This window comes from Aotus nancymaae, unplaced genomic scaffold (assembly GCF_030222135.1).
Source record: "Aotus nancymaae isolate 86718 unplaced genomic scaffold, 86718_ANA_hifiasm-v0.15.2.pri h1tg000010l, whole genome shotgun sequence".
Taxonomy (NCBI): domain Eukaryota; kingdom Metazoa; phylum Chordata; class Mammalia; order Primates; family Aotidae; genus Aotus; species Aotus nancymaae.
The window spans coordinates 36,019,053-36,045,529 of NW_026988421.1; the positions used below are offsets into that span (position 1 = coordinate 36,019,053).

At 39.4% G+C, this 26,477-nt stretch overlaps 2 protein-coding genes across 4 annotated transcripts in view; both read right to left on the minus strand.

The window, feature by feature from the left end:
• Positions 1-9,225, minus strand: part of HELLS (helicase, lymphoid specific) — a 49,695-nt gene extending 40,470 nt beyond the window's left edge. The window contains exons 1-3 of the mRNA XM_012454813.3: positions 9,049-9,225; positions 8,506-8,627; positions 237-359 (exon numbers count right to left, since the gene is read on the minus strand). Of these exons, the coding sequence (XP_012310236.1) occupies positions 237-359; positions 8,506-8,627; positions 9,049-9,079 (276 nt within the window). The 5' untranslated portion in view covers positions 9,080-9,225. The remainder of the gene's footprint in view (positions 1-236; positions 360-8,505; positions 8,628-9,048) is intronic.
• Positions 9,226-16,982: 7,757 nt separating this feature from the next.
• TBC1D12 (TBC1 domain family member 12) overlaps positions 16,983-26,477 on the minus strand; it is a 126,941-nt gene continuing 117,446 nt past the window's right edge. For 2 of the 3 annotated variants that reach the window (XM_064374094.1, XM_012454811.3), the window contains 2 exons: positions 22,617-22,875; positions 16,988-21,908 (listed from right to left, as the gene is read on the minus strand). In XM_064374094.1, coding sequence (XP_064230164.1) covers positions 21,840-21,908; positions 22,617-22,875 — 328 coding nt within the window. In that variant the 3' untranslated portion in view covers positions 16,988-21,839. Of the gene's footprint in view, positions 21,909-22,616; positions 22,876-26,477 lie in introns of all 3 variants that reach the window. The other variant, XM_012454810.2, reaches the window with a different exon arrangement.

The following is a 26,477-nucleotide window of genomic DNA, read 5'->3' on the forward strand; positions in this document are numbered from 1 at the left end:
CTGGGATTATAGGTGTGAGCCACCGCGCCCGGTCTAATTTTGTTTTTTTTACTAGAGACAGGGTTTCTCCATGTTGGTCAGGCTTGTCTTGAACTCCCAACCTCAGGTAGTCTGCCTGTCTCGGGCTCCCAAAATGCTGGGATTACAGGCATGAACCACCCACCACGCCTGGCCAATAAAGCTATTTAAAAAAAATTTTTTTAAGCCTTCACTTATAGTCAGTTACACATACATACCTCTAATTGTTGCTGTTCCATTTTTGTCAATAAAAATTTGGAGTAGATATTGCTTTTTTCAAGCAAATGTTGAAGTCGACGGTACCGAATTTCTGTCGACTCTCTATCCCAAGACATGCGAACCTATCCAAAGAGAAAATTTCCATAATTACTAATACTTTCTGACATACATTAATTTTTTTGGCATGAAGTTTAATAAAAATGGCTAAAAGAACATTTTTCAAACCAAACAAACACTTTTTCAAACCAAAAACTAGAACAAATAACTGAAAAAAAAAAACAGTTCTTGGGTTCAACAAGCAATGAAAAAAAAAAACAGTTCTTGGGTTCAACAAGCAATCTGGTAGATGTAGTCTGAATATCAAAATATTGTAATTTCAAATACTGAACATATGATTTTGATTTCCAGCATCTACTGAGTTGGAAGGTCCACTAAAAAACATTTGAAGGTCGAGCACAGTGGTTCACGCCTATAATCTCAGCACTTTGAGAGGCCAAGGTGGGCAGATCACTTGAAGCCAGGAGTTCAAGACCAGCCTGGCTAACATGATGAAACCCCATCTCTACTGAAAACACAAAAATTAGCTGGGCAGTAGTGGCATGTGCCTGTAATCCCAGCTACTCGGGAGGCTGAGGCAGGAGAATTGCTTGAACTCAGTGGGCAGAGGTTGCAGTGAGCCAAGATCACGCCACTGCATTCCAGCCTGAGTGCGAGAGCAAGACTCCGTCTCAAACACAAAACAAAACAAATCATATATGAAATTAAAAGGTAGAAAATTTTAATTCAAATTAGATTTAAGATTTTTGTTTTTGTTTTTTACAAAAACAGGCGCTCACCACCACATCCAGCTAATTTTTTGTACTTTTAGTAGAAAGGGGTTTCACCATGTTGGTCAGGCTGGTCCCAAACTCCTGACCTCAGGTGATATGCCCGTCTGGGCTTCTCGAAGTGCTGAAATTACAGGCGTGAGCTGCCGTGTCCGGCCAAATTTCAGTTTTTAAACAATCAAATGCTTTCAGAAAAGAAAATCTCTACACACCATTTTATTTGAAAAAACATTAGAATTACAAAAATAAAGTATCTCACTGGCCACATTAGAACATCTATTTTTAGAATTTAAAAACTGAGGCTGGGCACGGTGGCTCACGCCTGTAATCCCAGCACTTTGGGAGGCAAGGCCGGTGGATCACCTGAAGTCAGAAGTTTGAGACCAGCCTGGCCAACATAGTGAGACCTCTATCTCTACTAAAAATACAAAAATTAGCCAGGCATGGTGGTGCATGCCTGTAGTCTCAGCTACTCAGGAGGCCAAGGCAATAGAAATGCTTGAACCCAGGAGGCGGAGGCTGCAGTGAGCCGAGATGACACCACTACACTCCAGCCTGGGTGATAGAATCAGAGTAGCTGTTTCAATCTTAATATTAAGTGTGTAATTGGCTAAAACACTGATGTTGTGGTTCTGTGTTATTACACTGTCTTGTTACATACAGATAAGGAAAATTTTTTATTATTTTTTGCACTTGACCCTCATAAAAAGTGACTGCCTAGGTGACACTGGAAAATTCTAAGAAAAGTTTTCAGAGTCTCTCCCTATTTGAGATTAATAAACAAGTTCATTTGGATATCACATTTTAGAAAACTACTACCAATACAATTCATCCTAACAATCAAAACAGATATCGCCGGGTGCGGTGGCTCAGGCCTGTAATCCCAGCACTTTGGGAGGCCGAGGTGGGTGGATCATGAGGTCAAGAGATCGAGACCATCCTGGTCAACATGGTGAAACCCCGTCTCTACTAAAAATACAAAAAATTAGCTGGGCATGGTGGCGCGTGCCTGTAATCCCAGCTACTCAGGAGGCTGAGGCAGGAGAATTGCCTGAACCCAGGAGGTGGAGGTTGCGGTGAGACGAGATCATGCCATTGCACTCCAGCCTGGGTAACAAGAGCAAAACTCCGTCTCAAAAAAAAAAAAAACCAGATATCTAGCCAAGATTGCACCCCCAAACCCCCTTTTTTCAAGGCAGGGCCTCACGCTGTTGCCTAGGCTGGAGTGCAGTGGTGCAACTGTATGTTACTGCAGCCTTGAAATCCCATGCTCAAACCACTCTCCCACCTCAGCCTCCCAAATAGTTGGGACTAAAGGCGGATGCCACCACGCCCTGTTAATTTTTTTATTTTTTTTTATAGAGACAGAGTTTCACCATATTACTCAAGCAGGTCTCCAACTCCTAAATTCAAGAGATTTGTCTGCCATGTCCTCCCAAAGTACTGGGATTAAAGGCATGTGCCACCACGCCCAACCAAGATCATCAATTCTGTAACATCAATCCAGCCTAGTGAATCAACAAACATGTACTGCAACAATTGGAGAAGTCAGACTTCAGGAAATGGATGAGATCTGAGCTGTCTGAAGGACAGATAAATGAGAGCAGAAGAACTCAAGTTTTGCCAGTTACTGTACAAGTTCCTGCATTAAGCAACACTGGCCTCAGCAACAGCATTAAGAATCACACTTAAGTAACTTTAGAATTAAAAAGACCGTTATAGATTAGGTAGTACATTACCTTTCATTTTATACAGTCTAGACAAACTGTTGACTTGAAGAGTTTAGTGGCAGATTTTTAGTATTTTGCTTTTTCAACTAAACCAATTCCCCTACTTTTCAACAAGTATCAACGGAAACACAAAAACAAAGTCAACCAATAAAATCTAACTGCCCCTTTCCCCAGTAATTGGTGGTTTAAACTTAGAGGAAAGTAGCTGAGAGTTTAAAGCGTGTTTGAAATAGGGGCTATGAGTTCATTTTTACACTCTAAATAATGCTCAAGCCCTTGGGTAGTTTTGCTGCTCCAGCTTGTCAGTATCTCTAAGACATCATTTTATATTGGCTTATATTTTCCTAGATATTACATCATCACTGTAGCTTTCTTTCAAAAATATATCTTTTTTTTTTGAAATGGAGTCCCGCTTTGTTGCCCAGGCTGGAGTGCAGTGGCATGATCTCGGCTCACTATAACCTCCACCACCATGGTTCAAGCAATTCTCTGCCTCAGCCTCCCGAGTAGCTGGGATTACAATCATCCGCCACCACGCCTAGCTAATTTTTAGTATTTTTAGTAGAGACAGGGTTTCACCGTGTTAGCCAGGCTAGTCTTGAACTCCTGACCTCATAATCCACCCACCTCAGCCTCCCAAAGTGCTGGGATTACAGGCATGAGCCACTGCACCACCCTCAAAATATATTTCTATTACAAAATCAGTGGCAACAGTAAGATTCTAAGAAGGAACCTAAGAAAAGTAATGCATTACAGAAAAATTATATTTCAAAAAATATATAAATCACCCATAATTGCACCTACACAGACAATTCTTAACATCTTGAACTCAATTTTAAGTTCTTTTAGGACAGCACTTCTTTTACTATAACCAATATACTACTGTGATTACAATATGCAACATGAGGTGAATATTATAAACAGGAAGATGAAAATTATTTAGATGATATATGGATTCTTAAATTTTTAAGTTTTAAAATTTAAGTTCAGTTAAAATAATGTGGGTTTAACTTAGATAATCTTAGTGTAAGGCCAGTGCCTCCTTGGGAGCCGAATGGACATGCCCTTCTCTCTCCGCGCCTAAAAACTACGTCATCATTCTGAGCGCATTGCTCAGCATTTGCCCTCTCCACGTGGGCTCCCCCTTGCCCATTTCCGCATTCCAATCTCAGCCCTGCACCCGCAAAAAATTTTGAAAAAGCCCGCCAAGAACCTGCCGTATGGTAGCTCCCCCGTACGTCCTCGACCAGCCCCTCGTCCGTGCTCACTCCCTTCATACCCAATGGAAATGCCCCCGCTTTGTTCACCTCGCCCGTCCCCAGTCTTTTAATACCCAATAGAACTACCTTGTCTTTGTTTCTCCATAGTCAATCAGCTACCTCCACTCCCTATAAAACCCCACGCCCCAAGAAGAGAAGCGTGACTTCTTTGGCCCCTTTCCAGGACCATAGAACCTCGCCCGGGAGCTGAATAAATTGGCTTTTAATTTCCTCACTCCGGTCTCTGTTTCCTCCTTGAACTAGACGAGAAGTCTTACATATAGTTGATACCTTAAATCCTGTACAGAATTAGCACTTTTCTTTTTTCTGAGATGGGGTCTCGCTCTGTCACCTAGGCTGGGGTGCAGTGGTAAGATCTCGGCTCAATGCAACCTGCGCCTCCCCGGCTCAAGCGAAGATCCTCCTGCCTCAGCCTCTTGAGTAGCTAGGACTATAGGCACGTGCCACCATGCTGGCTAATTTTTTTATTTTTCATATAGATGGGGTTTCACCATGTTGCCCAGGCTAGTCTTAACTGCTGGGCTCAAGCGATCCGCCCTACCTCAGCTTCCCAAAGTTCTGGGATTACAGGCACAAGGCACCACACCTGGCCAGCACATATTTTTAAAATAACTAAATACTTGCCTGGTGGTCCTGGGAAAAAAAATTTTTTTTCTTTAAAAAAAAAAAAACCAACAAATCACTAAACCTTTAAGATGCCATCATGGAACAATAATATACAATTAATATTAGAATAATACTATAAAAATGATTAATCCTTAAACCTGGTCTTCTGTATTTCAAAATCTTTCTATCACTGTTTTTTCTTGATTTATCAATTTCATTATTATATTATGGTAAATTGCAACTCCATCTATTGAAAGCACTAAGTGCCTGACAGGAAAAAACTCTGGGTAATTACAGCGCATGAGTATGCCAATGGACACTGAGGGTAGAAATTCCTCAGTGTAGAAATTCCTCAGGTAGAAGAGACCTTACCACTGCACTCCAGCCTAGGTGACAGAGCGAGACCCCATCTCAGAAAAAAGAAAAGTGCTAATTCTGTACAGGATTTAAGGTATCAACTATATCTAAGTTAAATCCACATTATTTTAACTGAACTTAAATTTTAAAACTTAAAAATTTAAGAATCCATATATCATCTGAATAATTTTCATCTCCCTGTTTATAATATTCACCTCATGTTGCATATTGTAATCACAGTAGTATATTGGTTATAGTAAAAGAAGTGCTGTCCTAAAAGAACTTAAAATTGAGTTCAAGATGTTAAGAATTCCTCATTATCTACCCCATTATCTCTCCCAAGACCAATCTCAGATTTTTTATTGGGGGGGTGGGAGGAGTTCTATTTAAGCCTACACATATTATGATCATTTCACCTCTCCAAGAAATCTCCTGACTCCAACCTTTCCCCCTCCTCCACTTCACAGGCATTACCGATACTCAAATCTCCTAGACTAACAATGACTTCTTTTAAAGGAAAATGCTCGTGAAAAGTCAAAGAAAATAACTGTAGCAAATGAATGTCAAAGTCATTTTCTAGGCTCCTCAAGACACTTAGGATTTCCTAAAGCCAAATAAATGCTTCTAATTAAGGAACTTAAGCTAGCTCTTTCTCTCTTAAGTACTTCTAAATACATGCCCATAAATACTGTATTTTCCCAAAAGAAAAGGAATCTCTACCTTTGCATAGTGAATTCTTTGGCCCCCAAAGACTTGTTTGTTAATCTTAAACAAGAAGAGACTCTGAAAACATTTCTTAGAATTTTTTAGTGTCACCTAGGCAATCACTTTTTAGGAGGGTCAAGTGCAAAAAAATAATCAAAAACTTTCCTTATCTGTACATAACAAGACAATGTAATAACACGGACCCACAACACCAATGTTTTAGCAAATTACATACACACTTAAAATTGAAAACAGCTACATACTTTTTTTTTTTTTTTTTGAGATGGGAGTCTCGCTCTGTCACCCAAGCTGGAGTGCAGTGGTGCTATCTCAGCGGTTCAAGCAATTCTTCTGCCTCAGCCTCCTGGCATGCAGAGTGTACTACAGGCATGCACCACCATGCCTGGCTAATTTTTGTATTTTCAGTAGAGACGGGGTTTTACCATGTTGGCCAAGCTGGTCTCAAACTCCTGACCTCAGGTGATCCACCCACCTTGGCCTTTCCAAAGTGTTGGGATTACAAGTGTGAGCCACCACACCCAGCCATGAAAACAGCTATATACTTTTTCAGTGGAAGGACTGAACATAGATTAAAAATTACTCTTTAGGTTCTATGATGCATAACTATTAAATTCAGGACTGACTGCAAAATGTTAGTTCATAAGCTTAAAAATGTCATTAAAAGTAGCAGGTCATTTGACTCCTGTTTTATTTCATCAGCAAATATATACAATACTACATATTTGACTTATCTTTATAAATGTGAAGTATTTCTTCCCTTGAACTAATAATGCCTTCTGAAAATGTATTCTTGTCATATCTCAGACATATCTTTCTTTAAATGCATTTCCCTACCTAACATTCACGAGTATATGAAGAAACAAGATAAAACTGAAGATACATTACTCAGGACAAAATTATCATATCCCTCTTAGACCTCTTCAGTTGATTCCATTCTGGGCACTTGCCCCAGAATTTGTACTTTACAATTCACCTGTTATATACCTAATAAGTATATTTATTATATGTATATAATCTTGTATATTATAAAATACTATTTCATCATCGTTAGATATTCAATAAGCATTTACTGATTGCCTACTATGTACCAGGTGCAAAGCCTACAAAAACAAAACAGGAAGTGACGCACCCTCAAGAAACAAAGTGAGAAAGAATCAAAAACTTATATGAAGTATTTATCATTACTTATTTGATCATGGTAAATTCTGTGTAACAAAGTACTATGAAAATTCAAAGAATTGAGAAAAGGTAGTTCAAGTCAGACCTTTCAATTCTATGAATTCGCATCTACCCTGAAGCAAAAAGTATCGGTGTGACTTAAAGAAAATTTGTTAATGTATTACCTTAACTGTTATAGTCAACCAGAAATCATCAGTAATAACAGAACGAGTATTACTGGAGTGAAAGTATACCATGGTAGTTAAAAAATGTGCATTCTAGAACTACACGGCCTACAATGGAAAGTTTGTTCTGCCATTTACTTACTGTAGCACCCAAACAACCTCCCTGTGCCTCAGTTTCCTCATCTGTAAAATCTAAAAAAGTCTATTTAGTTGTGTAGTTCAATAATAGCAGTTGTTTCTACCAGTAATTAAACTAGTTAAGTCTGATAGCAGTAATAGTAATAATGAACATCTGCTTCACAGAATAGTTGAGGATTCAATGAGTAAATACATACAAAGCATTCAAAACAATGCATGCCTCATAATAAATGTTCATAAAGTATTAACAATGCTGACAAAAAACTTATTGTTGATAGAAAATAGCCTCTATCTTTTGGGGCTGCATTATTTTTGGGAGTGCATTATTTTGGGGGTGCATTATTTTCCAACTTAAGTAGTTTTATAATCATGATGAGTTAATTCAATATTAATAAGGACAGAAATTCTGGAGGCAGCCCAAGTTCAAATTTGGTGTCAACACTTACTGTGTGCCCTTCTCCCTCAATTTCTTCATTTGTAAATGGAGATATCAAAAAATAACCTCTATCATAATATCGGTAGAGTTTAATAAATTAATAAAACACAAGAAAACCACCTATTAAGAGTCAGCCATCATTCTTTTTCTTGCATATGAATCAAGCAGCAGGGTGGAACTTTAAACAAGAATATTTCAGGTTAAAAACTGCTTTTAGTTATCTACAAAATACTCTCTACATGAAAACTACAGCAACTTATCATTGAAAAAGTATACCACATTTTTAACTCAAGAATCTTATGTAGCAATACACAAGCTATGAAACCAAAAGGAAAACAAACAGCAAGTTGGTGGAAAACAGCACTACACTAAAAGGTAATCATTAGACTTGGATTCCAGCCCAGCCTTTGATTGATGCTAACTTCTCCTGCCCTCAGTCTAGTACACTACTTCTGCAGGTTTTAGCGATTCGTGTTTGCCATCAGACATACATTTAAGGTAATCTTTAAAGGAAATAAGGATGACAAAGGAAAAAACTCAATATCGACTTCGACTTTTCATGGCTAAACATGCAATATGAAATGATCACTTAAAAGAGATGGGACTACCAAGACTACATCTCACAGAAACACACCAAAGCACGTGCGAAAGGTTTCTCAAAGGCAGTATCTGTAGACATACAAAATGACAAGTAACAAAGCTGTGTTCATTCAAGTTTATGAAAAAGCCCACTAAATAGGAAAGCAAAAAACACAAACCACACCTCCGGGTTAAAGCCGAGGTTACCACCGGCTTTCACGACGAAGAACCTGATGCCTAAATTACCTTTTCCAGCATCTTCCGCTCTCTGTCTAGTCCAGCAGCTTCGAGCTGTTCTTCCTCTTCTAGCATGGCTGGGGTAATCACGGCAGTGCCTAATTGTTCAACCATTTCTGGAGTTTGTGAGCCTGAGGAGGAGAAGGCTTTCAAATTGCAACTTAAAAAAAAAAATTACTAACTACTCAACTCCAACATTAAACAGCCTTTCTCCCACCCGAGATGCACTGGAGCAAAAGCCGAACACGCAGGGGATGCCAGCATCACCTCTCAGATACCTCAGGTCTTCACAACGTCTACAAGTTGCCTGGACCAATTTACAACTCGAGATGCTCAGGACAATGAAGTGTCCTGTGTGAAATCTTCTCCGGCTTGCTAATATGTGCGATTCCGGGGTGTCCTCCACTCACCGTTGCAGTTTCCCTACCCTCCTTTCCTCCTCAGTCCCTGCACGGTGTCGGCTCCCCCCTCTAAGCTCCGCCACAGCCTCCATGCTTGCCCACCTCAACCCCTCACGCCGCCGCCCGCACCCGAAAGGTTCCCCTCACTCACCGCCGCTGCCCGCGGGCCGTTCCGCTGGCATGCCTGGACACTCAACCAGGAGCCAGGTCCCCTCCTCTCAGAGACTGCAATGCCGCAAGCTAATACCACACAGCAGCTCCCAGCCCAGCCTCCTCGCCAAATTCCCCGCCAGGGGAAAAAGCGCGCTTCTCCTTCGCGGGAAAATCCTGTCATCTCGCGATACCTTAAATTCCCCGCCCGCCTTCCAGCCCTGCTGCGCGAGATTTGGCGCAGCTTAGTGTTTTCGTGAAGACCGGTCTGCGGCCACCGTGAGCCTTTATTTGGACCTCTGTCTGGAGGAAACTGGGTCCTGCTGCCAAACTCAGCCGGTAACTATCCTGTGAGATTGGGCGAGGCAGCCGGCCGTGGAGGACCCAGTTTCCTCTCAGATCTGATGGTTCCAAACTACGCAATTACAGTTATAATACGGCGCCTTCCCACGCTGGCTGCTGTGATTGCGCACCCCAAAACCGTGATCCTGTAGGTGGAGACTTGTGCATATCCGCTCGAGGATGTCAGAAACATTTCTATAGGGCCAGCCTCGCCGTACCAGTAGCACGCGGCTCACACCTTCAGTGAAAATCCCCCGAACTGGCCCAGAGGAGGGCTCTTTTGTGGGTGGGACGGGAGAGAAAAGGAACAGGAAATTAAGATTATGACTGGGTTGAAGTAAGCCGTTTAGGATAAGGGAGAGCTGAAAGCAATGATGGACCAAACAGAGTGGCCAGCAGAAGGGAAGATTCAGGGAACCAAGCAGCATTCATTCATTTGAGTAGGCACTGAAGGAAGGAGCGGGGCTTTTCTTGTCCCTGATTTTCATTTCAGCTTTAAACTCCTCCTTTTCTTGTTTGCATTCCTTTTCAGCTATTTCCTTTATCTCCCTCTCCAGGGCCCCCTTTCCCATCTCCAATTTCTTCGGATTTATGGCATTAAATATACCTGTCATGTAATAACCTGTTTCCTTCATTTTGACTCTCACAACTTTGTATGATTGTGTCTGCAAAATTTAAGAATTTACCGGCCGGGCGCAGTGGCCTGTAATCCCAGCACTTTGGGAGGCCAAGGCAGGTGGATCACGAGGTCAGGAGTTCAAGATGAGCCTGGTCAAGATGGTGAAACCCCTGTCTCTACTAAAAATACAAAAAGTAACTGGGCGTGGTTGCAGGCACCTGTAATCCCAGCTACTCGAGAGTCTGAAGCCGGAGAATCGTCTGAACCCAGTCGGCAGAGGTTGCAGTGAGCCGAGATCTCGCCACTGCACTCCAGCCTGGGCGACAGTGGGACTTCGTCAAAAAAAAAAAAAAAAAAAAAAAAAAGGAGGGGGTTTACCTTGCATGTCCGTCATAACCATCCTCAGCAGTTTTCATAACACTAAAATTAGCAGAGCAGATTATTTTTATTCCTACAAGTGAGAAAACCGATGGACTAATGTTTAAATTGACTTGTACAGAAAAGCCTACATTCACTTTGTGATAAAATAGAGGCCTGAAATACAGGTATTTTTGTAATTGTGGGACCAGCCCCCAAACTGGGCCTAGTCTGTTAATAACGTAATGTCAAGTTAGTTCATAACAGAGCCAAAAGCCCAGGAATGTTCAATAGAAAATGCTTTGACCTCTAACAACACTGGGAACCAAGAAGATGGAAACCTGAACTCAGTAGCTCTTTCAGAAGTGAAAAGTCTGTTGGCCCAGAAGATGCGGGGCTAAAATCTGCCTCAACAGGCCTAGAGTGGCAGCTCATGCCTGTCATCCCAGCACTTTGGGAGGCCATGGTTGGAGTATCACTTGAACCCAGGGGTTCAAGACCACCCTAAGCAACAAAGGGAGACCTAGGCTCTATAAATATTTCATTTTATTATGATAGGGTAATACTCTGTTGCCCAAGCAGGAGTGAAATGGCGAGATCCTGGTTCACTACAATCTCCATCTCCTGGGTTCAGGTGATCCTCCCACCTTAGCCTAGCGAGTAGCTGAGACTACAAGTGCAAGCCACCACACTGGGACATTTTAGTGGTGGACATTAGCCCACGCCAGGCTAATTTTTGTGGTTTGGGAGTTTTTTGTCTGTTTTTGTTTTTTTGGTAGAGATGGTTTTTCACCGTTATCCAGGCTGATCTCGAACTCCTGGGTTCAAGGGATCCACCTACCTCAGCCTCCCAAAGTACTGAGAGTACAGGTGTGACACATTGTGCCCAGCCCCTACAAAAATTTCAAAAATTAGCAGGGCGTGGTGGCACATGCCTGTGGTCCCAGTTACTTGGGAGGCTGAGTGGGAGAATCACTTGAGCCCAGGAAGTCAAGGATACAGTGAGCCAAGATTGCAACACTGCACTCAAGCCTGGGTGACAGAGTGAGACCTTGTCTCAAAAACACAAAACAAAAAAACTTCATACTGAGAAGGAGCAGGGACCCTCCTTCTGTAGGGGCCTGTGGGCCCTCCAACCATGGGAATAAAGGAAAATCTTGAGTTCCTTCAAGGGAAATTCTAGGAACCTAGCTAGCCCTGAGAAGCAAATAAGCAACTTGATAAAGAAGAAGGTAATAGTAGCCTAAAACAACAGCCAAGGAAGTTAAATTCAGGAGATGTTTGGTTCCTCTATAAAAACTAAAACTAATATCTTAACATATGTCTCTGAGTTGTTTTTTAGAAACCCCAAGCCCCACCAAACACATCTGCTGGCACTCTGTTGCCTCATTTGTTCTAAATTTATTCCTGAGGGGCCTGAAGGAGGTCACACACACAAGCAGAGCTAGCATTCATTTCTGCTGATCCCAAATTTTTATTTTTTAATTTTTAAAAATTGAGATGGAGTCTCACTATGTTGCCCAGGCTGGTCTCAAACTCCTGGCCTCAAGCCATCCTCTCACTCAGCCTCCCAAGTCAAAGGGAAAAATTTTGGGATTACAGGCACACACTACCACACTCAGCTCCCCAAATTTTTAGACAAAGCTTCACCTCCTGAATTAACTGCAAATCAGAAAACCTTTTAATCCATCTATGACCTCTTCCTTAAGCCCCCCTCCCCCACCCTTTAAGATGCCTCAACATTTTGGTCAAAACAATGCATAGACTCCATGTATTAATTGATGACTTTGCCTGTATTTCTGCTTTCCTGAAATTTACCCCTGCCTTTAAAAATCCTTACCTGCAAGCCATCAGGGAGTTTGGGTTTTAAGTATGAGCTGCCCCAATTCCTACAGCTGCAAAAGCACAGTGTGGATATCTTGTCTTCCTGAGCCAGGCAAGTGGACCGCAGTTCAGTTCTGTAACAGTACCTTACCTTAAATGGTACAATTTGAAGCCCTCCAATCAGACCCTGCCAAGCCAACATTCCAAAATCTTTTCCCTTGCTCTCGGATCCCTTAAAATTTGCCCTAGACCCCAAATCAGGGAGACAGACTTGAGCCCACTCCTGTCTCCTTGCTGACCACTTGCAATAAAGCCTTTCTTTTCTCAAAGGCAGGTGCCATAGTTACTGGCTTTTGTGTGCAATGGGCAGTGAGCCCATTTGCTTGATAAGATTTTTACTCCTAGTTCATTCAATATTATTTCAAGATAAAATGTAGCTTCTATTAATAGCTACTTTAAATCCTATCTCCTTCTAATCTAAAACATAGCTATCAGTTTTATTCTACTTAAGATTTGCTTTAAAAGCCGGGTGCGGTAGCTCAAGCCTGTAATGCCAGCACTTTGGGAAGCCGAGGTGGGTGTATCACCTGAGGTTGGGAGTTCAAGACCAGCCTGACCAACATGGAGAAACCCTGTCTCTACTAAAAATATTAAAAAAATTAGCTGGGCGTGGTGGCACACACCTGTAATCCCAGCTACTTGGGAGACTGAGGCAAGAGAATCACTTGAACCTAGGAGGCAGAGGTTGTGGTGAGCCAATATTGCACCATGGCACTCCAGCCTGGGCAACAAGAGTGAAACTGTCTCAAAAAAAAAAAAAGATTTGCTTTGTTTTGTTTTGAGACAGAGTCTTGCTCTGTTGCCCAGGCTAGAGTGCAGTGGCACAATCATAGCTCACTGTAACCTCAAATTCCTGGGTTCAAGTGATCCTCCCACATCAGCCTCCTGAGCAGCTAGGTCTACAGGTGCATACCACTACACCCAGCTAATTTTAAAAAATTTTCTGTAGAGACAGGGTCTTGCTATGTTGCTCAGGCTGGTCTTGAATTCCTGGGCTCAAGGGATCCTCCTGCCTTTACCTCCCAGAGTATGAAATTACAGACATGAGCCACTGTACCCACCCTCCCTCTACTTAAGATTTTTGACCTTCATCAACCTATCCTCCAAAATTTCTTTCCCTTTGACTTTTGAAACACTGCTTTTTATGGGGTTTTTCCCTAATACATTGAAAAATCTTTCCTTGTTCTTTTGAATTCTGATATGGTTTTGCTGTGTCCCCACCCAAATCTCATCTTGAATTGCAGCTTCCATAATTCCCACATGTTGTGGGAGGGACCCAATGGGAGATAATTGAATCATGGGGGCAGTTGCCTCCATACTGTTCTTGTAGTAAAGTCTCACAAGATTGAGAACAGATGGTTTTATAAAGGGAAACCCTTTTCACTTGGTTCTCATTCTCTCTCTTGCCTGCCACCACATAAGATGTGCTTTTCACCTTCTGCCTTCTGCCATGATTGTGAGGCCTTCCCAGCCACATGGAACTGTGAGTCCCTTAAACCTCTTTTTCTTCATAAACTACCCAGTCTTGGGTATGTCTTTATTAGTTGCGTGAAAATGGACTAATACAAATTAAATTATGGCCCACCTCCCCAAATCTTTCCTCCATTCATTTTTTCTCTAGAAACTTTGTTCTTTGCATCTTCTGCTCTACAGGCGAGAAGGGAGAGGGGAGAGGGAAGAGGGGAGGGGGAAAGGGGGAAGGGAAGAGGGGGGGAGAGGGGAAAGGGGAGCGGGGAGCGGGGAGAGGGAATGAATTTGTCCAAATACAAATGAGATGGAGTTCAAGAAAATCTCATCTGATTCTCAAAGAACAGACATCTCAACTAACATCTGGCCCCACACTTGCTAATAAAAGTGCGTTGGTGCATTTCCTGGCACGTCTTTGCCATCATGCAAACTCTCCCTTCAAAGTGGCTGTGAAAACTCTTGTTCATTCACTTTTATTTAAGGGCCTACATTTATTTTGTTTTCTTCTGTGTTTTTTTTTTTTTTAATGCCTCCTGATTAGAAAGAATGGATAAGAACTACTATTGATTGTGTAACAGGGTTACTATAGTCAATAAAAACTTAATTATACATTTTTTGATAAGGAGTATAATTGGATGGTTTGTAACTCAAAGCATAAATGCTTGAAGGGATGAATATCCCATTTTCCATGATGTGTTTATTTCACAGTGTATGCCTGTATCGAAACACCTCATGTACCCCATCAATATATATACCTACTATGTACCCACAAAAATTAAAAATAAAATTAAAATGCCTCCTGGATGCATTATAGGAACTATAATAGGAGTTGTATAGCAATGAACTAGACAGACTAAATCCCTGTTGATATGGAACTCACATTCCAGGAGTTGGGGTGAAAAGGGAGAATTTTAGATTGGTAATCAGGTGTCTGAAGAAGTGACAAACACTTAAGCAGAGAACCAAATGCCAAGAAGCTAGCCAGCCTGGGAGAAGAGCAATCCAAGCAGAAACTACACGGGTACAGAGAGTAAAGCAGGAATACACTTGGTCATGTTTGAGTATCAGAGAGAAGGGCAGTATGACTGAAGCCAAATTGGCAAGGGGGAGTGGAACAAAAAGTCAGAGGTAGACCCTCCAGATGAGGCACTGGGGATTTTCTTCTAAGGAAGATGTTACAAGTCACTTTTCCCTACTCACACAAAATGTCTTCCTCTTACAGAATCCTTTTCAAACTAATGGCATAACCATCCATCCAATCATAGAAGTCAAAACAAAACAAAACCCAGGCTCCCTCTTGTTACAGTAGATGGCCCCACTTCTGGCCTATCTCACAAAGGAAATAATAGCTACAAGACAGAATTCCCCTTTCAGCTTACCAACATCAAATTTACAAACCCATCCACATCCTGAATACCTTTATCACTCTCTCATCTTGTATTTTGGATCCAACTCCCTGCTGCCTATTCAGAAATTATTTTAGATTAGAAATCATTATTCCCTCTTTTTAAGAGATAAAATCTCACTCTGTCACCCAGTGCAGTGGTATCATCATAGTTCACTGTAACCTTTAATTCCTGAACTCAAGGGATTCTCCCACCTCAGCCTCCAAGTAGCTGGGATTATAGGTGCGAGCCACTGCAACCAGCTAGAACCTCCTTTTTCCTACCAACTATTATCAGTTCTCTCTTCCCCTTTAAAGCTTGCCTTTATAATTATCTACACTAGCAATGTTTAATTCCTTGCCTCCCACTGATTCTTCAACCCTGTGATTGCAACAGTCAACATACACCAAAGTAGCCCACTAAGGTTTAATGACTTCCACGTTGCCAAGTTTAATTGACTTCTCTCAGTTCTTATTTCAACCTCAATGCAACATAACACTGTTAATCATTCCTTTATGGAAACAGTCTTGTCTGCTGTCTTTTCTGACCCCACATTCTCTTGATATTCCTATCCTAACTTTCACTAGTTCATTCTCTTCTACCCAACCTTTATATGTTTAAGTTTCTGAGTGAACCAAAAACAGTATCTATAATAGAAAAAAAAATTTTTTTGTTTTTTTTTTGAGACGGAGTTTCACTCTTGTTACCCAGGCTGGAGTGCAATGGCGCGATCTCGGCTCACCGCAACCTCCGCTTCCTGGGTTCAGGCAACTCTCCTGCCTCAGCCTCCTGAGTAGCTGGGATTACAGGCACGCGCCACCATGCCCAGCTAATTTTTTGTATTTTTAGTAGAGACGGGGTTTCACTATATTGACCAGGATGGTCTCGATCTCTTGACCTCATGATCCACCCACCTCGGCCTCCCAAAGTGCTGGGATTACAGGCGTGAGCCACCACGCCCAGCCCAGATAAAAATTTTAAATGAAAAGGTAAGTTCAGTGAGGAATGGACCAAAATAAAAACAATCCAATCATCCATAACTACCGTAGGGTAGTGCCATGCACTATTTTGGGTACTAGCACTTCAGTAGTAAATAAGACAATGTTTCTGACCTCAGAGTTTATACTGTAGTGGAAACAACAGACAGCACTATAAAACAATGTCAGTTGGTAATATGTAATAGAAACTATAAAGAAATATGAAGTAGAGTAAGATCATGAGAATAGTGGATAGATGTTTAAAGTCTTCTGAAGAAGTGACCTTAAGTAGTGATATAAAGTATAAGCCATACAAAGACCTAGACAAAAACAATTCAATTCCGAGGGAAGAAAGACCTCAGGTGGATAGAAGGCTGACAAATTGAAAAATGGCAATAAGTCCACTGTGTCTACCACAGAATGTTTATAAATTGTAGCTGAAATTGGAAAGATGGGCAATGACCAGATCAATTAGGACCATGCAGACCAGGATAAAGAGTATGGATTTTTATTATGAGGAATGCCATTAGAGAATCTTGAGCAAAGAAATGATAGGAATTGATTTACACTTTTTTTTTTTTTGAGATGGAGTCTTGCTCTGTCACCCAAGCTGGAGTGCAGTGTGTGCAATCTTGGCTCACTGCAACCTCCGCCTCCTGGGTTCAAGTGATTCTCCTGCCTCAGCCTCCGGAGTAACTGGGATTACAGGTGCCCACCATCACATCCCGCTAGTTTTCGTATTTTTAGTAGAGACAGGTTTTCACTATGTTGGTCAGGCTGGTCTGGAACTCCTGACCTCAAGTGATCCACCCACCTCAGTCTCCCAAAGTGCTGGGATTACAGGTGTGAGCCACGATGCCCAGCTGATTTACACTGTTAAAAAGATAATAAAACATAATTCCAATTAAAAATTTCATAAAATGTGTTTACTTTTCAAGGGTTCACATGAGGCTTTTTTGTTTCCTAACTTCCCGCAATATTTTTTTAAAAATGTTTTTGAGACAGGGTCTTACTGTGTTGCCCAGGCTGGAGTCCAGTGGTGTGATCATAGCTCAGTGTAGCCCCAACCTCCCAGGCTCAAGTGATCCTCCTACCTCAGCCTTCCAAGTAGCTGGTACTACAGGCACATGCTACCATGCCCAGCTAATTTTTAAATTTTTTTGTAGAGATGGTCTCACTATGTTGCCCAGGCTAATCTGGAGTTCCTCAGATCAAGTGATGCTCCTACCTCAGCCTTCCAAAGTGCTAAGATCACAGACATGAGCCACCATGCCCAGCTGTGACCAGAAGTTGAAGCTTTACTTTCTGCTTTTATACCACTGCATACAGCATTATGCCTGAAGATGAAAAATGAGAATGTTGACTCACTGTTGACAATTTTATATATTCCTTCAAGTCTATATTCATTTGTCATTTATATATTATAAAAATGATTTTTCAAATACATTGTAATAGTACAAAAGTCATTTTACTTTAAGTTTAATAAAGTCATTATTATTTACATAAATGTTGAAATGAAACACTTTCATAATATAATTTTAAGTCAAATTTCCTTCCTGGTGTTTATTAGAAAATAAATCAAGTCTACAAAATAAAATGCACATAAGTAAATTCTCCTTAGCTGAGATCAAGGAATGATCACTATGAACAGTAGAATATCTGGAAAGAAAGGCAATTTTGGAATATCCCAAGCCTTAAAACTTTATGTAGCCTAACAAAATATTAAGAGAGAGTGCTTGGCAATAATCAGGGCTTAAGAAATATAATGTATTAATTCAAATTTCCCACTTTTGCAACTATACTCTTACTAAGCAAACGATATTTTTAAAGGGCAGGGCTTCCTCTGGAGTGGCTAGTTTCCCTGAAATCTTGGATTTCATTTTAGTTTTTACATGTTGTAAAGCAGTGAGTTCTAATTAATGAGGTTTTATTACAGTTGAGAATTCATATTTTAGACAATGCTTGTCAAACAGCAAAATAATATGACTCAATACAAAAATAACATTTTTTTCTCTCAGAAGACTGTTTTCTGACACTATTAATTAGTCATGACAAATTTTAATGTAACTTACTGTCCAATGCTACCTCACACTTTTTTGACTCTTTTTTTATACTAGTCCCTGGTGTCTGAATACTCTCTTGGAATACAATTTTATCTTATCCAAACAAAAACATAAAATAAAAAAATCAAAATAAAGCATATGACATTATGAAGTAAGATAAATTATTTCATGATTATCTGCTTTAGAATTATACCCTTCAGTAGTGTAGACTCTAAAGAGTTGACTGGCCTAGGTCAAAATAACATTTCCTAAGCTACAAGGAAGCTATTATCCTGAAGTCAGAGATATTGAAAATGTCAATGTCCTTTTGCAAATGCTACCTAATTTTATAAAGTCAAACAAATATACTCAAAGGTCACAAATGCAAAAGACATCAGCAAAAACTGACTTTAGAAAACTATGCGAGTTACTGGAGTCTTCTAACAGCCATTTTTTTTTCTAACAGAATTTAAATAATGCAATGTAGACCTGGGCTAAAGGAACATTAAGTAAGAAATATATATATATATATTGAGTAGACAAACAAATGAAACATCACATTAAATTTCACATTATCTTGTGTATATTAGGAAAAGTTTTTTTTAATTAAAAATATACTTTAACAACAACAACAAAAACTGCCATATATTGACCATGGGAATTATCACATATTTCCTACATACTGGGCTCAAGCAAAGATACAGTACAATATTTTAGCTGCCAGTACTGCCAGTCTCAAAAGACTGAAGGCCTAGTACATTCCTTGGAAGACAAATTTGGCCAACAAAAACAAAGAGTATTTCCTTTTTGTTCTTGAGATGCAGTTAAATAAAACAGATATCCCCAAAGTAATGAAGACTCACTTCAAGTAATTACTCTGCTTACCAGTTTTATTTACACAGTAATTGTTATGAGTGGTTTTTAGTGAATTCCTTGTATTTACATTTTATATACACATTTATACTTGAAAGGTAAAGAAACTGTACAATAATAAAAAAATAAGAAAAAGAAATACAGTAACTTAGTTCCAACTGAGGAAACAAATACATACAAGTATGATTAAATTTAGGCAGGTAGTATAACCTGAATGAGATTACTGCTAGAGGTTGTTGTATTTCCTCTATCAGAGACATCAACACCAAGTAAGTAGTTAGTGGAGTTAAAAGGTCATTCTAAAACCTACTAAGACCATGGCCACTCCTTCAATATTTTATTATACTACCAGTTTCCACTAAGTAAGTCCCTATAATAGCAGTTACCTTTTGAGGAGTCCTCTAGTAGTCCCTAGGCTAGAATGACCCACAGGGTAAAAATACATGGGCACCCTAGGGTCCCATACTCCTAAAGAGGCAGTCACTACACTAACAAGGATCACAGGCTTGTTAGTTTGAAAACTATATACCACTAACAGAAATAGTGTGCTTAAGTGTTGTTTCAAACCAAACTGCAACATAAAAACGCACTATACATCTAACCAAATGGCATGTTAGACATCACTCATAACACTCAGGTGATTTAGTTTAGGTTCAAATTTAAACGTAATAGGACAATAGCAATAAGTCGTTAGAGATCAGAGATCTCTATCAATCAGATATAGCCTTGCCACCACCTAAAGATGTGTTCACTGCCTCATGTATGGCTCTAGTAGCAGCTCCGAAAGCCAATGCATTCAATCATGGAGGGACAATGTCAATTGTTCTGACATTGCTGTTGGCTACATTTAAACAACTCTATAATATGGTACTAGAGCTCAAGAAATACATCAAGCCAGATCATGCTGTTCAGACCTCCCAAGGGAAACATGTTCCCTGGACAGCAACTGACTGAGAAAAGGCTGTTAATGTTGACATAAAATGCAAAATAGTAAAAGCAGCATTTTCCCTAATTTACTATTCAGTGAGAGAGCCAAACAGAAACCCAGTGCAGCTCATTGTGAAGAAGTTCAATGCTCTATTTTCTGCAGTTAAGCCAGGCATACCACCTCCTTCATCTGACCTGGATCCTGCTCTGGACTTCAAGGAAACATACACCTGGTTAGCAGTTCAAGAACTCAACATAAAAATAATTCATGCTCTGTTTCAACTGGAGGGTCATGACACTGTAGGGCCCACAGGCAGTGTTCATAAGTCAATTTAATTTAAGCTCATGTCTACCTTTTTGGAAATGACTCCCTATGTTTCAATGAAAGAATTCATCAAAGAATGATACAATCATACAGCACTACTTCCTGGAGTTGGCAGGAAAATCATGCATTTCTTGGTGGTTGAGAGAAGGCTGATCCAAGAACACAGTGAAGAGATGTTCCCATTCCTCAAAGTATTCTGCCTCTGTGGGCATGAGGATTTAGCACCTGCTAAGTTCTCAAACCTATGCAAAGTGGCCAATGCGAGGAAGCAGAAGTTGGGTAACTCATTTAGAGGCTATCAATCTTCCAAAGAGTCACTAACTAGACTAGCTGATAATGAGGTAGATGAGGCAGTATCAAGATCTTCCTTGAAGAAAGCAGTGATAAGTAAAGAAGATGAGGATGTGTTACAGGCAGCATTTAGTGTAACACGTGAAGAGATTAGGATGGCATTGATAGATAAAGGAACCAATAACCAGACTATCTCCTCACACAGCTTCTTCAGACAATTGAATCAAGAGATAGGATGTAGACTTAGAAAAAAAATTAACTTTATCTTTTTCTTTTCCTCTTATTTCTACTGATTAGAAAAATTATGCATAGTGTTTTACAAGTCATAGATTTAGCTACATATTAGATTTCAAATTTCAAACTGGAGTTAACAAATTTTGTTTCTATAGACAGTGGAAGAATTGTAACTAAAAAAATATAAAGTCTTGCCAAGTAGCATGCTATTTAAGAACTCTCAGGATTCATTACTTTTTACTCTTATCACTGAGAAATTTCATAAATTTCTGGACTTACTCTCAAAGTCAAGTCTTCAATCCACTGAAGTGCAAAGAACTTTCCTTCTGCCAGTTATAGTTTTCTTAATGTCAAATTATTAGATGAATAATTTGTTAGACTAGAACCAGAACAGCTACAATTCTGAGTGATAGAAATTCCTTAAGGAAGACAACAAATTTCCCTTAAAAAAAAAATGGACACAGTACTGTGGAAAAACATCTAAACAAACAATAAACAATCATCCACCAACATTTCCAGTTCCTAGATAACTCACATTTACCCCAACTTATGAATGAAGATAAATGACACCTTCAGTGACTTAGATAATTTACAACCAATTTGTTTACTACTGGTCTATAATATCTTCAAAAGTTCAAAACTGGAAACAATGTCTGTACTATAGTACTTTGGAGGTTAGCAGTAGTACTTAACAATCCTGTTCTAACCTCCAGAGTATCTTTGTGGTAACTGTTACAAAAGAAAAGATGTAAAAATTTGAAGTTATCTCCAAAGCTATTTAAAAAATTTATTGCATTAAACTGTTTATTCCAAATTATGGAGTATAAACTCACCATTTAAACTTTTTCCTTTGAAAAATGACTCTACCTACAAAATAACATTTTATTAATACTGTCAATAAGTTACTTATTTTATTTACTTCAGCCATAAAATCTAAAATCGCAGTTTTCTACCTCTTGATTCTTTTAGATATCTCCAACATTTTCTTCCATGCCTTTTACATAGGAAACAAAAAACCTTTATCTAAAAACCACCTTTTATATGTCAATTCATCTGTCAATTTTGAAGACTAGCTTTTCAAAGCAGGACTACTGTTCTTGTCTCCTTCTTTAATATCCTTCATTACAGATGCAAAGACCTGAAAATTATATAAAATAAAGATTAATCCTCAAAAACTACTACCCAGATTAAAGAGACTTAAATAACTATAGTTTATAAACCTAAAAGCTTTATTATACTTAACTCTGTCCCCTGAAAGTGTGCCATTCTCAAATCCCCTTTATTTTTTAATTTTTTTCTAATCATGAAATATGATTAGATTTCGATTTTTAACAATTGCCAAATATTCTGAAATTACTATTTGGTAACATAACATTTTCTGAACCAATAAAACTGCAAATTTAATAATGCCAATTGTTTATATCATTCATGGATTGAGTGATACTGCTATCCTTTTATGTCACTTAACTTAGATTGCCAATACTTTTACTTTCTTAACAAGACTAAGCATCTAAAAGCCAGGGCCATACATTATATATTCTTTCAACTACTAATCCTAGTACACAGCAGGTATTTAATATAATAAAATTGTTTTCTATTTGAAATACCAAAGTAATAACTACTCTGGCAAATAAATGATTATTGTGGGTTGTGCTTCACTAAATAAAGCCCTAGGTTTGGATAGCTGAAAAGTGGGCAATTTGATTTAAACTCTTACTTTTTAGAAGTCCAAAATTATTTTTAAAAGACATATTTTTAAGCACTAACATTTAAGAAATACCTAACATTTTTATAATAAATCAACTGCTTTGACACATCTATTAGAGATAGGAAAAAGTCACTGTACCTGAGTCCATTTTTTAGTGCTATTCTGCATCTGAATGGCTGCAATACAACTGAACAGCTTTTCCGATGTGATATCCTCTGGCAATTTAGTTAGAAACTGTGCTATATGAATAAAGTCCATCTGTAGGAGAATATCTTCATATAATCGAAGTATTCCTAATCCAGTCCTAAATAAAAATTCTTCCCCATCTCTGCAAAATACATCCCAGACTCGACAGGCCAGATCAAGTGGTAGTGATCTGCTATATAATGTGAAGATCCTAAAATTAGAGGGGAAAATGGTCACTGAAATTTTTCACTTTTCATTAATTGACTCGTTTACTCAGTAAGCATCTCTATAAAAAAAGAACAGTGCTTAATTAGGGATAAAAAGACAAATAAAATATGGCTTTCCCATCCTGGCCAACATGGTGAAACCCCGTCTCTACTAAAACACAGAAGTTAGCTGGGCATGGTGGGACATGCCTATAGTCCCAGCTACTCAGGAGGCTGAGGCAGGAGAATCGCTTGAACCAGGGAGACGGAGGTTGCAGTGAGCTAACGCCACTTCACGCCAACCCGCAAGATGGGAGCCAGACTCCAACTCAAAATATATGTATACATATATGTATGTGTGTGTGTGTGTGTGTGTGTGTGTGTGTGTATGTATCTGTGTGTGTGTATATATATATGGCTTCCTCCCTCAAACTTGAGTAGTGGGAAATTAAATAATAAATAATAAAATTATGTGAATTTACAAACTTATATAGAGGAAAGGCCTAATACATACTAGAGTGGTTGAACAGCCTGGCAGTTAAGGGTATGAACTCTGAAACCAGAATGCCTAAATTTGAATCTTGAATTTGCCACTTATTAGTTGTGTTACTTTGAGCAAGACAGTTGTCCTTACTGTGCCTGTTTCTTCGTTAGTTAACTATAAGAAAACTACCTACCTCTCAGGATTGTTTAAAACATTATAGGAGTTAATAAATGTTAAAGTGTTTATATTAGTGTTTGGTATGTAAGAAATGCTAAATAAAAATATTATTATTGTATGAAGAACCCAAATATCATCTTTTAGTAACCTATGACTTCTCTCTTTTCTCTTCCCCTCGAATAAACATCCATTGTTTTGTTTTGTTTTTTTCCCTCTATCCAGCTTTATTTACTACTTCTTTTGAAGCATGTATACTTTCCAATAGAATCACCAAAATGGTTTTTCCCACCCTTTCTGACAATGTCTAATTCTTTAGCCAGTGGTGCTCTGGGAGGCATTCTGGTTGACAGAAGTGGGGAGAATACGTATTACAGGATTTGTCTTGAAATTGCCTTGGCAAAGAAAGTAAGCAACTGTTTATACTGATTGTGTGTTTATTTGAGGTAGTGCTGATGGGACTGAGGAAAGGAACTAAAAGCTTTCTCACCAAAATAATTTTTTAAAAATCCTTTTGCACTGCCACTTATTCATTCCTATCTCACAAAAATGTCTCTGGGATTTGTACATAATATGCTCAAGAAAGACACGAAACAAAAGTCCATCCTACTTCTTAAATTAAAAACACATATTTAATTATATGACAAAAACCACTTTTGGTAGTACAGAGACTATACTAACTCACTGTTCAAAATGAGAAAGGATATGAGGAATGACTAGGCTCAGGTTCTAGTACACAACACTCACTCTTCATTAATTCTCTCCTGTCCCCTACATCAACTGTGATCCTGCTATCCCCCAAGCTCACACCCCTCAAGACTGAGAATGAAGAATGTTTTTTTCCTTCTTAATGGAATTAGTATTTGAACTTGGTTCTCAGTCCCATAATATTAAAAAACCCTTCTCCCACTTTCTTGAGTCCTTCCCTAAGTAACTCTAATGTTCTTGGAGGACGGGAAGAGAATACATTGAAAAATGACTTAGTTTTTAAAACTGCCTAAATCAGTCAGGTGTGGTGGCTCATGCCTGTAATCTCAGCCTTTGGGAGGCCAATGTGAAAGGATCGCTTGCATCCAGAAGTTCAAGACCAGCCTGGACAACATAGTGAGACCCTATAAAATAGCAAAAATTAGTCTGGTGTAGTGGTGTGACTGTAGCCCCAGATACTCAAAGGCTAAGGTAGGCAGACTGCTTAAGCTTGGGATTTTGAGGATGCAGTGAGCTGTGACCATTCCATTGCACTGAGCCTGGGTGACAGAGTGGGAAACTGTCTCAAAAATATTTTAAAAATCCTAAGCAAAAGAAGAACTGAGAAGACATCATATTTGACCAATGCCACTATTTATTTATTTTTCTACATTAAAACTTAATATCATTTACATGAAACCCACTGGTTGTAAATTATTAAGATTTCAAGCTTAATTATATCATATGTACTCTTCTCCCCACCTCACATTATCCCTTGAATACACCCATTCAAATTCTTTTTGTTGTTGTTGTTGTTTTTGAGACAGAGTCTCACTCTATTTCCCAGGCTGGAGTGCAGTGGTGGGATCTCGGCTCACTGCAACCTCCACCTCACAGGTTCAAATGATTCTCATGCCTCAGCCTCCTGAGTAGCTGGGATTACAGATGCCTGCCACCAAGACTGGCTAATTTTTGTATTTTTAGTAGATATGGGGTTTCACCATGTTGGCCAGGTGTCAAACTCCTGACCTCAGGTGATCCTCCCGCTTCAGCTTCGCAAAGTGTTAGAATTACAGGTGTGAGCCACCGCACCCATGAGTATTCTTTTTTTTTGTTTTTGAGATGGAGTCTCACTCTGTCACCAGTCTAGAGTGCAGTGGCATGATCTCAGCTCACTGCAACCTCCACCTCCCAGGTTCAAGTGATTCTCCTATCTCAGCCTCTTGAGTAGCTGGGACTACAGGCACACACCACCATGCCCAGCTAATTTTTGTATTTGTAGTAGAGATGGGGTTTCACCATGTTGGCCAGGCTGGTCTCAAAACTCCTGATCTCAGGTGAGCCATCCGCCTTAGCGTCCCAAAGTGTTAGGATTACAGGCATAAGCAACTGTGCCAGGCATATCCATGTATATTCTTAACAACAACCTGTCTTTTAAGATCAACTGCTCCATCTCTTTGGCAAAATTCACCCACCATTCTATAATCTACTGGATACTGCTTGAAAGGCAAACTCTCCAAGTTAAAACAAAACCTTTTTAACAGAAAAGGTGATAAAAGACATTAGTGTCCAAATAAGAGATCATTCTTCTATCAGAAAACTAGATACATTTATAATAGGTACAAAAATAATAAGGAGTAAACTTAGGAGTAAATTTGATCAAGGAGGTGAAAGACTTCTACAAGGAAAACACTGATAAAATAAATTGAAGAGGATACAAACAAATGGAAAGACATCCCATGTTCATAGATTGGAAGAATTAATATTGTTAAAATGACAATACTATCCAATATAATCTATAGATTCCATGCAATCCCTATTAAAATGCCAATGACATTCTTCACAGAAATAAATCATCATAAAATTTATATAAAACCTCAAAAAGGGCTGGGTGAAGTGGCTCATGCCTGTAATCCCAGCACTTTGGGAAGCTGAGGCAGGCGGATCATGAGGTCAGGCATTTGAGACCATCCTGGCCAACACAGTAAAACCCCGTCTCTACTAAAGATACACACACAAAAAAACTAGCTGGGTATGGTGGTGGGTACCGGTAGTCCCAACTATTCGGGAAGCTGAGGCGAGAGAATTACTTGAACCCAGGAGGCGGAGGTTGCAGTGAGCCAAGATCGTGCCACTGTACTCCAGCCCAGGCAACAGTATGAGACTCCATCTCCAAAAAAAAAAAAACTCAAAAACTCAAAAGACCTTAAACAACAAAGCTTAAATTTACATGACATCCACTGGTTGTGAATTATTAAGATT